This window comes from Mus pahari, chromosome 5 (assembly GCF_900095145.1).
Source record: "Mus pahari chromosome 5, PAHARI_EIJ_v1.1, whole genome shotgun sequence".
Classification (NCBI taxonomy): Eukaryota; Metazoa; Chordata; class Mammalia; order Rodentia; family Muridae; genus Mus; species Mus pahari.
In genome coordinates this window covers 70598224-70614063 of record NC_034594.1, presented here as the reverse complement: position 1 = coordinate 70614063, position 15840 = coordinate 70598224, and the positions used below count along the sequence as shown (strand labels likewise).

Sequence of the window (15840 nt, the reverse complement as noted above, 5' to 3'; positions counted from 1 at the left end):
AAGGAAGGCTAAGGCAAAACTAAGAAAACACTTAACTCAATTTTAGATATTATCTAATGATACTATTAGCTTTTGGATTGGTGAAAACCAGTGTTGGTCTAGGAATATATTTTAAAGGTATTCATAGTCACAAAGCTGTTAGGTTAGACGGGTGGATGGTGAATGGATTTCAAAAAGCCTAAGAATAATCCATGATAATTTGGTTCTGGTCTGCAGGATCCTAATTCCACAATCACAGCGTTATCTTATTTGGCCTTGTACTATCTTTAACACAGGTGGTTGTTTTTGTCGTATTCTCCCCTCCTCCCCCGGCCCCAGTAAATGTAGTTTCACAACAAAAAACGACGGTGTGCGCTTCGGGGTAGTTTGGTTTCACCTGTACTCTGAAGAGCAGTTTCAAAACCCAGGTAGTGTTGCTTGTTCCTGGCAGAGACCATGCAACCGAGTATGCCCAACTAAGGGGAGCTGCACCTGCAAACTACAGGCCCTGGGCACGAGCATCTGAGATCAAGGGCTTGGCGGCGGAACGAAAGAACGCCACACCCCGCGAGTTCGGCGGACACAGATCGGAGGCCGGACGTTGTGAGCCAGGAAGGACCGCCTTTTCCGGTGTCACAGTTATTCGCCACTTGGGCTCCATGGCTTCGCTGGGAAGGCAGGTGAGATTGCCCCAGTTTCCGGGCTCACAGCGGCTGTTGGCGGGACGTTCAGGAGGCACTGACGTTGGTTCTTGGCGTTACGGTCTGGGCACCTTGTGGCAGTAGCGCTCCCGGGTGGCGTGTGCACAGACAGTCTGGCCCTGACATAAGCTGCTGGAAACTTCTCCGGAGTTTCGGCCAGTGTGCTGCCTAAAGGCTAGGGAGGCCTGGACCACCAACAGCGGCAAGAACGGGAGGGTGGCCAAGCTAGAGAGTGTTTGAGACCAGTCTGGCGGGCACTGATGCTCTGCTTAATTTGTTATATGCTAGTCTCAAACACTGAGGGCTACTGTGTACATATCGACAGATTGCTTCCCCCAAATATTCTTCTTTTAATGGAAGGGATCCTTGAAAAAAAAAAAAAAACTATCCTTTGTTGGAATGAAATTAGGTAGTGTATGTCTGGTGGCTAGTCCGAGGTTCAGAATTTTCAGCCAAATACTATTGCTCGTGCCCTGTATCTTCAGTATGTAGATATTGCTTATGCTCCAATATCTTCAGTAAGTGCAGCCATTTGCATGCTAATTTTATTCTTTGGAGACTTTTTGGACCCAGAGAAGATTTTACAGATTGTTTACAAAAACCGTTAGCGTTTGTGGGCCAAGGGTCAAACTGAAGTTCAAGGTTACTGGCTCAGTAATCTTGTGGTGGTCATTATTCTGAGGTGGAACCAATTCTGTTTTTTGCTCTGCCTTACAGGTTCCTGAGTGGCATCGTCTAATGGCCCTCTCCTGGGCCTGTTTGGCTAGGCAGTCCCCTCATCTCAGAGAACAGAAACAGATGAGTCCTTTTTTGTCTTGCAAACTGACTACAGTGCCTGGTAGAGGAAGCTTTCAAGAGTTTTCCAGCATTGGACCCAAAAAGTATGTGCAGGAACCAGAAAACAGGACACGTCTTGTTCAGTGTCTTCATGTGGGACAGAAGCCTTGTGTGGATCCTGAGTCCTTGGAGCCAGAAAAGGTCATCAGTTCCCTCCAGGACATGGGTTTTGCTGAAGCCCACATTCACAGCTTGTTTAGTATACAGCCAAGTGTCCATCCTCAGCAGTTGCTGGACATAGTTTCAGAACTCCTTCTCTTGGGGTTGAACCCAGAGCCTGTATTTAATGCCTTGAAGAGAAATCCCCAGTTGCTGAAACTGTCTATCATGCAAATGAAGAGGCGTTCCAGTTACCTTCGGAAGCTTGGCCTTGGAGAAGGTATAAGATGTAGCAGACTTTATAGAGGGAGAGGAGTCAGAGTTAGGGAGAAGATAGCTTACCCTAGCAGGGATGTCCAGCTTTTGATAGTAAGGCGTGGAATTATCACCTACAAATGAGCTAGGCTGCGTTCATAGATACCCTGGGATGCATGTGTGCTGTGGGCTAAACACACCTTACTTAGAGGAAGTGAGGTAGGAAAGTTGGCCGAGGAGAGGTCAGTGCCTTCGAGAAGATGTGCAGTGGGCTCTCTGCAGATGCCGTTGTAAGGGGGATGTGGGGGAGGAGCCCAAGAAGAGAGAACCAAAGCCCCTGTGTGTTCATCAGGATCGCTAGCTCCAGATCAGTGGGGCACGGAGTCTGGTTTTGGTGGGTTAGTTTTTCTCTATGGTAGTGATGTATGTGTATGCACATGTGTGACCTCTGCAAAAACATCCCCCACACAACTTTGAGAGCTGATGGTGCCTGGTTCCTGGAAGGCTGTTAAGAGTAGCCTCCACCTTCCAACAGCTGTCACCCTTTGGAGAAGGGAGGTGGGCCCTACCTTCAGTGAACTCTACCCATTTGACTGCTTTATTTCATTACTGACTGTTCTTGCTAAGATTTTACCCCCAAAGTGGGGAGGCTTAGAGCCCACTGTGTTTGGTGTCTCTACAGGCCTCCTCTAGAAGATAAGCAAAAAGATAACTGTGTTCCCCTTGACACGTTGTCTCTTGCAACGTCATCTAAGCCCAAGCTCGGTCAGTATGTGAAGCATAGCCTGAGAGGTGAAAATAAAGCTTACACTTTGGAAATGCCTCTTCACATAGAAGCTAGGCTGTTAGGAAAGTTAGTTAACAGTCTTAAGTGGTTTTTAAGTTTCCAGTTTTTAAATTGGAACAACTGTTCACCAGAAGACCATTTACTTCACTTTGTCTGGGACAGCCTGCTTATACCATTTGTCTGAAAGCAGTTACTAATGCAACGCAGTAAAACACAGGGCGGCTGGGTGTGGTAGCACATGCTTTTAATTAAACCCAGTACTCTATAGACAGGAGGATGGAACTCTGCAGGTTCCAGGCCTACCAAGGAGACCCTACAAAACAAACAATAAAACACTTGAATATAACACATGGTCACGCTCACACTACTTACAATTGTGTGTCCTGAATATTCTTGTTCTTACCATTGTTGTTCCCAAAGTCCTCTTCATTGAGCTCAGACTCTCAAGTCTAGAGATTGTTAGTCCCTGTACTATCTCTAGATTATACAGAGAGAAGCAGCAGCCCTGAGCTCCACTGTACGGGAAACCACTCTCCTCTAACATTTCCCAGTGAGTCCCTGGAAGCTTTCTGTACTAGGCAAGCAAGAGGAGACCTAGAATGTGAAGTTGGCACCTTGAGATGGAAGACTAGAAACGGCAGGGACAGAGGGAGGGTTGTTGGGTCTGTGAGGAGGCCTTTGCATGGTGCTTGATGGAAGGCAGATCTCTGAACGGACAGTCTGTGGAGGGAGAGGATCCCTGCTGTGCCCCCATGTGGGTGCCACAAGACAACTTGTAGAGTCGACTGTCTGCTGCCACAGTGTGGGTCTTGGGGATTGAACTCAAGTTCCAGGCTTGCTGGCAGGTGCCTTTACCCACTGACTCACCTACCAGCCCCTCAGTGTTTAGCCCTTGGCTTTCGGGAACATGCCGGCGTTACATGCTTTGCTTTGCTTGACACTCTACAGGGAAACTGAAGCGGGTGCTGTGCGTTTGCCCTGAGGTTTTCACCATGCATCAGCGGGACATTGACAGCGTTGTGAAGGTCCTCAGGGAGAAGTGCTTGTTCACAGCACAGCATGTCACAGACGTTCTGCACAGATGCCCCACTGTTTTGCAGGAGGACCCCAACGAGCTAGAATACAAATTCCAGGTGAGAGTAAGCAATTAGGCCAATGATGGCCGAGTGCTGAGGTTTTTAAAGCTGAGTAGGGTCTGAAGCCTCTGAGTAAAACACCTCTGCTCTCCTCTCCAACGCAAACCTGTTCTTAGCTCTGCTTCCTTGACAGTGAGTGGCCTGCTCCATTCCAGGTCCAAGGAGGTATAACTTTACAACCCTTGGAATGTCTTTTTGCATGGGGGATTTAGAAATCGTGACAGTTGCCCTAAAAGTTTAGTGACAGATAGGTCATAAGCACCTGTACACGGCTTTGGTGGCAGTGCAGGCACTCCTTTAATCCTAGCACTCCAGAGGCAGAGGCAGGCGGATCTCTGAATTTGAGGACAGCCTGGTCTACACAGTGAGTTCTAGGACAGCCAAGGCAATGTAGAGACTGCATCTCTAAAAACCAAACAAGCAAACAAAGCTGGTATGAGGACCTGAGTCCGGATCTCCAGAACTCACTTAAGCTGGATGCCTCGTGCCCCGCACCCCTGTGGGAAGATGGGAGGTATGACAGGGAGGCCTGGAGGCTTGTGAGCCAGCTAGCCTGGCCTCTGACCTCCGAAGCATGCTGGGACACACTCAGATAAAACAAGCTGCATGCTCGTTTACACATGTGTTTAAAGAGTCCTAGGTGTCTAAGGATTTCTTTGGGTTCAAATTTTCCTACACTCCTGATTTTTGTTGCCCTATTTAAAGAAAAGGACATCCCTGTGTGCCCCTTTGTTTTCTGCTTCATTTTTCTCAGCCTGAATTTGGAAATGCTTTGAAAACTGAGATTTCATACAAGTGTTGGTATTATACAGTGGTTATTCTACCATTTAGGCAACTAATGATTTTGGATTAAAGTTTGTTTTGAGTTGGAATGACAGGCTTCAGGGTTCTCTACATGGATTCCTGAACATGTTTGTATCTTTCAGTATGCATATTTCAGGATGGGACTCACACATCTAGACATAGTCAGGACGGATTTCTTACAGTATTCAATAACCAAGATCAAGCAGAGACACATTTACCTGGAGCGCCTTGGACGGTACCAAACCCCTGATAAGAAGGGGCAGACACAGATCCCTAATCCCTCACTGAAGAACATTCTCAGAGTTTCTGAAACTGAGTTTTTGGCCAGGACAGCCTGTTCCTCTGTTGAGGAATTTCAAGTTTTTAAAAAGCTCTTGGATCAAGAGGAGGAGGAGTCTGAGAGTCATGCATCTGAGGAGGAAGAGGAAGAGGAGGAAGAGGAGGAGGAGGAGGAGGAGGAGGAGGAGCTACTGTGACAGAACACTGGGATGTCGAAGCTTTGGGGAGCTTCACCTGGATCTTCTCAAGCACTTTTGATCCCAACACTGGTCTTTGATGGGGGAAAAAACAACCTGTAATGATGCACTGGAGATCAAGGTAGATACATCCAACCAAATTAGGGATGCTTTGTTGTGGACTAGTGGCTTCTGTGGGAAGCCCTACTCCATCCTTAATAAAGGACTTGGCTGTCAAAATCCATGGGGTGCAACACATCCAGGTTGGTGTCTTTTTCTCTGTTAAAATAAGTTGTGCTAATTCCAAAACCATGTGGAGAGGGAGGTGCCTTTCGGCTCAGGAGTACTTTGTATGTCCAGGAAGTAGTAAAGATAAAATCATGAAATTGTAACGTGAAGGTTAGTATGTCATAGCACTTTATTTAATGAAAACAAGTAGCAGGTTTCCCACACAATAGGCAGCTTCTAAATCCAACACCATTTCCCGGCCTTATGACATGTTGAGTGTACAGCAGAGTGAGAGGCAGTTGGTTAGTAACATGTTCTTTAGTCACACAGTTGTCAGACTAACAAAATGCTTTTCTGTCAGTTCCTGACCCTTCCTGCTTGGACAAGTTGGCCTTCATGTTGGTTCCTGGCTGGTTGCCACTTCAAGGCCTCCTATCTCTCTGGCTCTGTAGCCTGTGCTAAGAGTGAGCTGCTCAGAGACCAGCACTGGGGAGCACTGGGCAGTGTGGAGAGTGTGCAGTGGAGCCATGGGATGTACTGGGACTAGGATGAGGGGGGGGGGGAGAGGGAGAGGGAGAGGGGGGGGGAGAGGCCTGCTTTGATGGAGCTCAGGCTCAGAGGTTCAGAGAACTGAGGCCTCTTGGAAAGTTGTCTGTGCCTCTTCCTCAGGAAACTGCAGAAAGCTTTTTGGTTGTAGGACCAAAGTCAGGAGTGCTTGGTAGTATTTTTTCCCCATTTGGTGACATTTAACAGTCACACGAAACCCAATGTGGGCCTTGTGTTTAGACTGAATCCAGTGCTTACGTGAGGATGACCTTGATCCTCCAGACATCTGACAATCTTTAGGGATGTGTGTGTGTGTGTGTGTGTGTGTGTGTGTGTGTGTATGTGTGCCATGGCCACAGGATCTTGTGGTCAGAGAGAGCCAGGGATGCTGTAAAATATTGTACATTGTACTGCACATGAATAATTAGGCCCACAAAGCAATGCCAAAGCTGAGAAACTGCTCAAAGACCTGGCCAATGAAAGAACTGTGACTACAACTAATGTGGATTGTAAATGGACCCGATGTATTTATTTCTGTCTAAAGTAGGGATATTGCTGGATCTGAGATGCATTTTGTGAGGAATCAGCACCAAGGTGAGGAGGCTTTTGACTTACCTGGAGCCTGACTGCAAAGAGGAGGGTGTACAAAGAACAGCAGTCATTCCAAGATTTCTCCCCCCCACACACACACACACAATCAGAGTTCTTAGTATGGCAGGTATGTGAGGCAAGCTCATTCCTGGCTAGGGCATGTCCTTGCCTGTTGGACTCTCCACAAGAAGCAGGACGTAGCAAGCCATCTTCTCTACCCCATCATCCCATAGGCGGTAGAGAAGGGGAATGAATGTTCTTGGCTGTGGACAAAACTGTTTGAGAACAATGATGCATTCTTCGCTGCTTACTCTTCCATTTTGTGGCCTTGCTGTGATCTTTACTCTCCCTGAATGTAGGGTGTGTTTGGCCTTGGGCTCCATCAGAACTGAATAGAATCCTAACTGTGAGCTCAATTAGGTAATCTGCTCATTTTCAATTTTGATTAGTAAATGGTAAGCCCAACAACTCATGATTACTTCTTCAGTTTGACACAAAAATAAATCTCCACCTTGTCTGTTTGCTGATTCTACTGTGACATTTCCCAAGTGGACACTGACTGTTTTGAGGGATTTAATTATTCTGTGTAAGAAAGCAGAGTCGGCATGTTTGGAATGATGTATACTAATTCCTCAGCACCGGCAAGTCTTTCTCCACTCTAGTTGGAATGATTGCCCGACAGCACCACACTCAGCAGGCTGGCTCCGACTGGAGACGGGAATGTGGCAGCATTGGCTTGGGGGAGAGTCCTGAGGTATAGTACAAAGACCCCATCTGCGTTTCCAGTGGTGCCACTTGATCTTGCTGTTCACTGTTAACGTTGTAGCTTATGCAGTCTCCAGATCTCTAGTGGGTAACTAAGATACAGTAGTGAGTTTTTGATGTGACTGTCCCTCCTTGAAAAAAAAAAAGTAATACTTAGGCTCAGAATTTTCTAGTGAGAATAAAACTTAAAAGGTATGTTTTTATGTGGAGGGCAGGAGGCCTCTCTGGTCGGGATGTAGTTCTTGGTGCTGGATCTCCAGTCAGCTCTGCTCTCGAGGAATCTAGGTGTGGCTGGCTTTCCTGATTGTGTGGTCACTGCAGGGAGGAGAAAGCTGCTTAGAGCCTTGGGAATGGGATGGAAAGCGGAGGCTGTGTAAAGTATTTTCGTTTTGGTGGCCCTTGGTGGCCCACGGCCATCTACTTAAGGCACGGATTACAGGAAACCTTGGACCCTGTGTCCTGCAGCGGGCCTGCTGTGCCACTGTGCTGCCTTCAGATTTGAACTGATAGCTCTTGCTGCTCTACGGTGTAAGCCTACCTTAGGCTCCTGAGCGAGGGACTTGATTGCTTTTCTTCAATGAAAGTTTAGGGGTTTTTTATGTCTTGATGGTTACTTGTCGTTCAGGAGATGGCATTCTCCACAGAAGGCTGAGGTCTAGATCATCGTATAAACCAGGCACCTGCCTGCCAACTCTAGCCTACCGCCTGTTTTCATAAATGAAGTTTCATTGGAATATAGTTATGCTATCTACATCTGTTACCGTGTTGGCAGTACAGGAGCGGGGTCAGGTGTGTGCCAGAGGTCCATTCTATCTGTGAAGCCCAAAATCCTGCCTGAGCATCTGACTGCCCTGCCACCCCTGAGTTGTAGACCAAGTGTCTAAACTCCACCATAGTAGTAATTAGCACTTCTTTAGGTCAGTATAAATGAGGCGAGGAGCAGGGTAGAGGTCATCTGTTTCCACACAGCCTTTCCTGTATCTCTTATGAAAGTTGAGTCTTTTCCTTCTCCATGTTTTGGGAGTTCAAAGGTCACTTGTCTGGCACTGGGATCTGGGGGTGGGTTTCTGAGCACAGAAGCACCACCCACAGAGCCTGGGAACCCAGGTAGCTCCCCACAGGGGAACTGACCAGAGGTGCAGAAACGGCAGCCTGGCTTGAGACGATGACAGGTGCTTCAGTGCTTCCCCGGCAGGAGGCTTTGGGTGTGCAGGACTGGTTGTCTCTGTTCTGGAAATCTGAGGACAGAGATCTCGGGGGAGACTGCTTACAGCCAGGAGCTTGGCTTTTAAGGTCTGGACCTCATTTTCCTGAGTTTTGGAAATCCTGGAGGTGGGCAGTTGCCAGCACATGCTGGTCCTTTTGAAGGAGTAACAGTGAGCTGAGGCACACTCCTCTTTCTACCCACTGTTTCTCTGGAGACGGCAAGCACTGTCCCCCAGGAGCCAGAGTTCCAGCTGGCTGCGATGCAGGGAGGGATGGACAGGAACCCAGCACCTCTGAGGACACTTGGGCTCAGCCTGAGGCTTTCCATCAGAAGGCTGCTTGGTCTCTGCTGCCTTTCTTTTGCTGGGGATGGCACTGCCGGTTTTCTCAGGGTAGCTGTGGTGGTTTTCTTCAGAAAGAGAAAGGGCTGTGTGTGATGTGTGTTGCTCTGAGAATAGGTATTCTATAAGCCATTATGTGATAAGTATCTAGGATTCTCTCTTCTTTTTTTTTTTTTAAATAAAAATGGGTTTTATGAGTTAGTTCCTAAAAGATGCATTAATATTTCAAGTGACTTATTGCCATATAAATATTTTAAAACCAAATAATTCGTGGATCTTTTATCTTTGCCAGACTTAAGTTGCTCACAAGTGTTGGAGGGTGTTTTGTGTGCATTCTTGCAGGCTGGGGTGAAAAGGTGATGCTGCTGAGTAGACAGGATCTGAGTCTTGTCGGCTGCTCTTCCTGCAGAGTTTCACACCTGAAACGGTCAGGAGGCACAGGCCCTGCTCCTTAGGCCTGTCTGAGAGCCTGCCCTCCTGATTCCTGAGCTCGGTCTATGCCGACACCCTGCCTGTCACTGTCACTGTCACTGCAGGCACTTTTCTCTTAGGATGACCTTCACCTGGAACTCCATTGCTTTTGTTTGTTCTTAGGCCTTTGGGTGACATGTCTCCTTCATGTCCTACACTGTAGAAGAAAAAGGTGATAGTCACTCCTGAAGGGGGAGCTTTCCAGATATACCTCTCTTCCACCACTGGAAAGATGGACTGTTCTGGCTCCTCCAAGGGAGAGAAGTAAATTGTCTCCGGCTAGCCAGTCTGTCATTTCCAATTGATGTCAATACATCAGTGTGGGGACGAGTTCAGGCTATACAGGGATTTCTGTAGTGTAACCCAGCATTTTCCAGACTACTGTGAAAATAAAATGTCAATGCCCTTTAACATGTCACAGTTTATGCATGGGGGGTGGGGTGGGTGGGGCATGCTGGATCAAACAGGCGGAGTTTCTTTGATTTCAGGGTTTTTAGTGCTTAGAATTCCAGGGTCCACTTTAGCTCCCCCAGTGAGAGGCTGTATTTAGGATCTCCTACAGGTTACATGACAAGGCTCCCACCCTGGTCTCCCAGCAGAAAGCTGCTCGTAGGGCTTGGGGGCGCATCCTTAGGTCCTTTCCTTCGGCATTGTGTGGACTGTTTGGCATCCTTGATCCATCTACCAGCCAGACCCGTGGTCCTGAAGGGGCCAGGTGAGTCTTGTACCTCATTGTAACTGGTCTGCAATGAGAGTCATTTCCACCTGAAAGTAGATTCATATGCAAGCTCAGACCAAGGTTATGTCTATTGAGCGGCTATAGACAGGGGAACTCTGGAACCTTCCTGGTTGGGTCTGTAACAGCACACTGCTGAGTTGTCGCCATCAGTGTCTGATAAAGGACCTGGTGTCCAAGTTGCTGGGTGTGATGGTGTCTCCAGTTCTCAACAGATCTTGGTATGAAGGAGAATGTACCTTAAGATCTCTTCAGTGTTTGACGGTTACTTTGTTTCCTGAAAGAATTAAGAAAACCAGTTTGGTGAGAAAGAATCTTGTGTACCTGAAACCCTACCTCTGTCAGCCTCATCTGTTCCTCAGATGTAACCCAGCAAAGCCCTCACAGACTGACAGGGAGCCTGGCCTTTCCGTCCAGGTGCCACACTAGCTGAAGGATGCTGTGGGATGAGCAGAAAGCAACTAGGCATTGTGGGGGAGACTTCAGGTTAGGCACTTGGCCTGTCGGTCACATCCCATGCTTTCCTGTCGGCACTACATTCCCTGTGCAGAACGGCAGTGACCACCTCCACGCACAGCTGGGCCTATCTGTGCACATGTGGGCACTAGATTCTGAGTGGAGTACAGCTACACATGGACTGCAGTTTTGGGCAAACAGCCTAGCTTGACCTTACCCTAGCTTGACTACCCACCCACAGAACTGCATGCCCGACCTAGCCTGGCCCCGAGATGCACCTGTTTGGGTTTCTTGAGGCTTGTGCTCTGGCAGCGCTCCTTAAAGCACACGTCCTGGTGAACTTTGTAGACTTTCTTATACCTGTTGTCACAAGAAAACTCTGTGAAGCCAGACACTTGGACAGAGAGGTGGCTAGCTGTTTCACCTAGGCTGTGTAGCCTACATATGAACAGGAGAGACCACTGTTTCCTTAATACAGTGTTACTGGTGTGTGTGTGTGTGTGTGTGTGTGTGTGTGTGTGTGTGTGTGTGTGTGTGTGTGAAGCCTAATATGAAAGTACAGGGACTTAAAAATTCATTTTACTGAGTATAACATAAATAAAAAGTTTTCATTTTAGGGTACATTTTCAGAGTTGCTGACAAAATCGTGGTTTTGAAAGGCCCACTGAAATGACTGTGACAGGTCATTGCTGGGGGTAGGCTGCCTGGCCTGAGGCTGTGGGAAGGTCTGACTCCATGGACTGGTTAGTTAGTTAGTTTTATTTTGTTTTGTTTTGTAGGCCAACTTGACACAAAATAGGGTCATATAGAAAGAGGGAACTTTATTTTTTTCCAGTTAATTTATTCACTTTACATCCTGATCTTAGCCCCCACTTCCCAGTCCTGCCTTTCAGTCCCTTCCTCCAATCCTTTAATTGAGAAAATGCCTCTATCAGATTGGCCTGTAGACAAGTATGTGAAAACCTCCTCTTAATTAAGGATTGATGTGGGAGGGTCCAGGTTACTGTACCACTCCTGGGCAGGCGTCCTGGCAGTACAGGAAAGCATGCCGAGGGAGCCACAGGAAGCCAGCCAGTAAGCAGCACCCTCTGGGATTGATGCTTTAGTGTCTGGCTCTGGGCTCCGGTTTGCTTGTTTCCTGCCTTGACCCTCCCTGTCAGTACACTGCAAAGGATGAGATAAATAGTTTCCTCCCCAATTTGTTTTGTTGTTGTTGTTGTTGTTGTTGTTTGTTGTTGTTGTTGTTATTTTCCTTATCACAACAATAGAAAGCAAATTAGGGCATACAACTCTTCTGTTTTATGGATGTTTGAAGGACACAGTTGTGGAGTCTGGCTCTGCAGGCCTCAAAGGCAGAGCATGGGCCAGGAGGCCTGCCGGAGCCTCCCCATCCCATTTGTTAGTCAGGCTACACTGGGAAGCCTCCTGGGCTCCCAAGTCTCAGCTTCCCACGAGTGGGGTCCGCTCACACCACCTTGTCCGCTCGGTAGGAGTAGGGGTGTCATTTCTGTGTCTGACCCATTGGGAAGAAAACCAGAGAGCTGGGAGCAAAGTCCCTGCTTGCACCAGTCTTGGAGGGCACTTTGGAGGACTTCTGGCTGTGAGGGAATAGAGGACACCTGTATTAACTTTCAGCTTCAGCTATCTGAGAACTGCAAACTATGACCAGAGGAAGTAACTATTTTCAGAAGCTAGAAAATCGCCCAAAGAAAAATGACATGCCCTGAGAAGAGAGGCGGATGCTGTGAACACCAAGCTACCCCATCATTCGGCCTGTAGCACCTTCTGAGAGTAGGCAATGATCACAGTAAGGAGGAAACAGGCTGGAGCTGAGAGGCAGGGGCACCTGGAGCGTGGGAGAGAGTGCTCTGGAGTGGAGAGGGCTCCCTGGGGGACAGTCTGGAAATCTGAGGAGAAGGAGCTGTGCATGCACAGGGTGGAGTCCTGAACAGCTGGGCAGACCTGGGCCAAGCGTGCTAAGATCTTGTCTGACTCCAGGAAGGCAGTGCCACAGAAGGGTGAAACTAGCCCTACTTGATGCCTACTCTAAAGCCACCCTAAGTCCTCAAAAGGATCACGCTATAATCAAAGCCTGCCTTGTAAAAATCAATACAACAAAAATACCTTTCTTGAAAATAAACCCACCACCTAGAAATATAAAATCTATATTGTTCAGCATCTGATAAATTATGACATTAAAAGAGTCGTAAGGACCACCCCTCAAAAAAGACCAGATACAAAATCCTGTGTGATATAGCCTGGAGAAAACTAATAGAGTGGAAAACAATTCAGGAAGCAGGAGACTGTAAAGCAACTGCTCTCTGTTCCACAGGGGCTAAAGGAGAAGATCGGCGAAGTGAAGGGAGAAATGACTGCTCAAAGACTGAAACGGATTTGTAGAGATGATAAAACACAGTAACTGTGCTGGGGGTGTTGCTAAGTGGCATAGCACTTGCTGAGCAGCCTTGGGGGTCAATCTTAAGACTGAATAACAAAAAACAAAATCCAAAAAGCTAACCAAACAGCCATCAACAAGTATCTGAAATTAAACCTGTTGAATTGGTTTAATAATAGACTAGGTGATGTAAAAGAAAAGGTATGTGGCATTGAGCACATAGCAATACAAACTACCTACCAGGAAGCAGAGGCATGTTCTTAGCTACACTGTTTACAATGTTTCAAAACAACAAAAATAGCCTGCAGTGACCCGTGGGGCAATATTAGTCCAATAAACTCGTAATTGAGCTCTAGAAGTAGAGAAGTGGAGGGAGAAAAGATTGAGTATGGCCCAGATTTGACATAAGCTAAAACCTCAGAACTATAAGATTAACAAACTCCAGAGAAGTGGGGGTGGCACTGCACGCCTCGCATCCTAGCACTTGGAAGGCAGAGACTCTGAGTTCGAGGCCAGCCTAGACTACAGGATGGGCAGCCTGCCAAGAGCTACCCTCTCAGAATTAATAAGTAAATAAACATTCCAGGAGCTAAAAATAACAACAGTATCTAAACCAAGACACATAATTGAGTTGGCCAGAAACAGCAACAGAGAGGGAATTAGAAAGGAACCACGGTGGGGAGAAGACTGGGCAGCCAGGGGGCAGGGGGAGGGCCAGTCCTCTCATCACGATGGCACCAAGAAGCACAGGGCATAGTGAGCACATCTCTGGTTGTGTCTGAGGGCGTTTGCAGACAGCACTGAGACGAGAAGGCTGCCATGATGTGGGTGGTACCATCCCACAGACAGGAGTTCTCTTCCACTACACGAGCTGTTCCACTACACCAGCATGGACAGAAACCTCTAACCATGAGCTTTCCTTCACATTGTGTATGCCAAGAATGTTGTCACAGTGACAATTCTAATTGTAACTGTCAACCAGTAATCCTATATTTAGCAAATATTTATGCCCAAAGTAAGGTTTAATCAAAGACCTTTTAAGACATATGAGAGAACCATCATCTATGGATTTGTGTCCTCAGAAATGTTCCAGTAAGTGTTCCAGGGAAGGCCAATGATACCTGGAGGAATCCTAGACTTACACACAGGAGTGTTGAGTGTGGGAAAGCAAGGCTTTGGGCACTGAGTGGTGACCACTGGCTGACAGTGCTGTGGCCTTTACTGCAAGCAACTCAAGGTAAGTGGAGACAAGATGAAGATGTGCACTGTAAATCCTAGAGTGATGACTGGCAAAATGGAACAATACAAAACAATATGTTATGTGATAGATTTAAACCCACCCACATTACCCATTATGATAAGTGTAAAATGATCTACACACTCTAATTAAAGACAGGTCAGACTGAATACAAGCAAGAGCCACCTATCTGTTAGATACAGGGGAGTCTCTTCAAAGATGCATATAGGTTACAAGAACAGGATAAAAAACTTGGTGAATGAAGGACTCTCCTCACATGGCAGGGGCATCTAACACAGAGGCAGGCTCTGGTATAACCAGAATAGCCAGAAGCCAGAGGACTATGTTGGTACAGACTAACATGAGATTGCTGTTGTGGGTTCAGGGTGATGGACAAGGCTGCCTCTGCAAACCCATATGGATTAGGGCCTTTTAGCTGTTCCTTTCTGACTAGCGAAGCCTAGGGTTACATCAAGTTTGCATAAGCTTTCTGCCATTTCCTCTCCTCTCTTTCATCTGCTTCCTCTTCCTTTGAGGAGCATCAGAGTGGCCTGTACAGTGTGGTCACACATCACCTGCACAGAGCCCCTCAGGAGAACAGATACCACAGCCCATGGGAGGGTCTCCAAGATCCCAGGAACTCTTTTTCTTTTGCTTTCACATTCTCTGCTCTATTGACCTCTGTTGTTCCTCAGACATATTGGGTACAACCTGCCACAGGACCTTGTAACAGATACACCTGATGTCTGGAACATTCTGGTAGTTCAGTGTCCCTGTCCCATGAAGCCTAGTCCTGTCCCCTCCATCCCTAGCTCTCCTCATCTTATATGTTCGTCTCTTTCTTTCCTAGGCACTTCCTGGTGTTGTTTACACTGTATAGCAGAAGTGCTTTGTGATGGTCATCCTTATCTAGAATGTGAGCATCTGGCCCTCTGAGTGCCTGGAACAATCCAGCACTGGAACGGCAGGCACTGAGACAGTGAGTCTTATTGCAAGGAAGGTCTCAAGAGATGCGATAAGCAGTCTTCCTTCCTGGTGCTGATTGAGAAACTGAGGCAAGAGTGCTTTGCCCAGGGCCACATCATGGTGGGTTAATGGTAGAGTGGGGACTGAAGTTCTTGTGTGCTGATTGATTTCTTGGCTTTAAGGAAAGGAGGAGAGGCAGGTCCTGGAATGCTGTGAGGGCTTCCATTCCTGGCACTCAGCCTATGCTCTCTTCAGTCAACTCTTGGCTGCATGGGCTGAGCAAACAGTTTAGATAGGAGTGGTTGAAGCCAGTGTCTAAAGTCTCCCTCCTTCCTCAAGTAATAAGGACACAACTGGAGGGCTGGAGAGATGGCTCAGCGGTTGAGAACACTGACTGCTCTTCCAGAGGTCCTGAGTTCAATTCCCAGCAACCACATGGTGGCTCACAACCATCTGTAATGGGACCTTCTGGTGTGTCTGAAGACAGCTACAGTGTACTCATACATAAGATAAATAAATAATTCTTTAAATAAAAAAAATTAGGACATAACCAGGGCACAGAGACAGAACTGACTTACACATGGTGGCAGACGTCTCCTTCCCAGACAGGAAATGACTTGGTTTCAGAGAACAGTCGTGTGCAGGGGCGGGGCACTTTTTCACAGGCTATGATGCAAAAGAGAAAGAAAGGCCAGCTCTTAGGCAGAGGTTCTTTCCACCTCTCAAGTGAGACCCCTCCTCCAGGAAGCACCCTGCAAGCCTGTGTGAGCCTGTGGATCTGTGTGTGAGCCTGTGGGTCTGTGTGTGTGAGCCTGTGGATCTGTGTGTGAGCCTGTGGGTCTGTGTGTG

At 47.4% G+C, this 15840-nt stretch overlaps 2 protein-coding genes across 5 annotated transcripts in view; one reads left to right on the top strand and one right to left on the bottom strand.

The window, feature by feature from the left end:
* The first annotated feature begins 597 nt into the window (after window positions 1-597).
* Mterf4 (mitochondrial transcription termination factor 4) lies at window positions 598-5471 on the top strand. 2 transcript variants are annotated; one of them, XM_021197742.2, is made up of 4 exons: window positions 598-659; window positions 1398-1896; window positions 3607-3791; window positions 4932-5471. In XM_021197742.2, the coding sequence occupies exons 1-4, from the start codon at window positions 639-641 to the stop codon at window positions 5133-5135; spliced, it is 909 nt and encodes a 302-aa protein (XP_021053401.1). In that variant the 5' UTR covers window positions 598-638; the 3' UTR covers window positions 5136-5471. The 2 variants fall into 2 exon arrangements, with proteins under 2 accessions (XP_021053401.1, XP_021053400.1); XM_021197741.2 differs by having other exon boundaries at window positions 4721-5293.
* Sned1 (sushi, nidogen and EGF like domains 1) overlaps window positions 5454-15840 on the bottom strand; it is a 61920-nt gene continuing 51533 nt past the window's right edge. For 2 of the 3 annotated variants that reach the window (XM_029538403.1, XM_029538404.1), the window contains exons 28-30: window positions 15570-15657; window positions 10672-10753; window positions 8909-10214 (exon numbers count right to left, since the gene is read on the bottom strand). In XM_029538403.1, the coding sequence (XP_029394263.1) occupies window positions 10203-10214; window positions 10672-10753; window positions 15570-15657 (182 nt within the window). In that variant the 3' untranslated portion in view covers window positions 8909-10202. Of the gene's footprint in view, window positions 10215-10671; window positions 10754-15569; window positions 15658-15840 lie in introns of all 3 variants that reach the window. The other variant, XM_021197739.1, reaches the window with a different exon arrangement.

What these genes read in the sequence shown, in the direction of transcription:
- Mterf4 (XM_021197741.2), top strand. Translation starts at nt 639, where the DNA reads ATGGCTTCGCTGGGAAGGCAG. An exon ending in TGGCTTCGCTGGGAAGGCAG is followed by an intron (nt 660 to 1,397) that starts GTGAGATTGCCC and finishes TCTGCCTTACAG; the next exon opens with GTTCCTGAGTGGCATCGTCT. An exon ending in GAAGCTTGGCCTTGGAGAAG is followed by an intron (nt 1,897 to 3,606) that starts GTATAAGATGTA and finishes GACACTCTACAG; the next exon opens with GGAAACTGAAGCGGGTGCTG.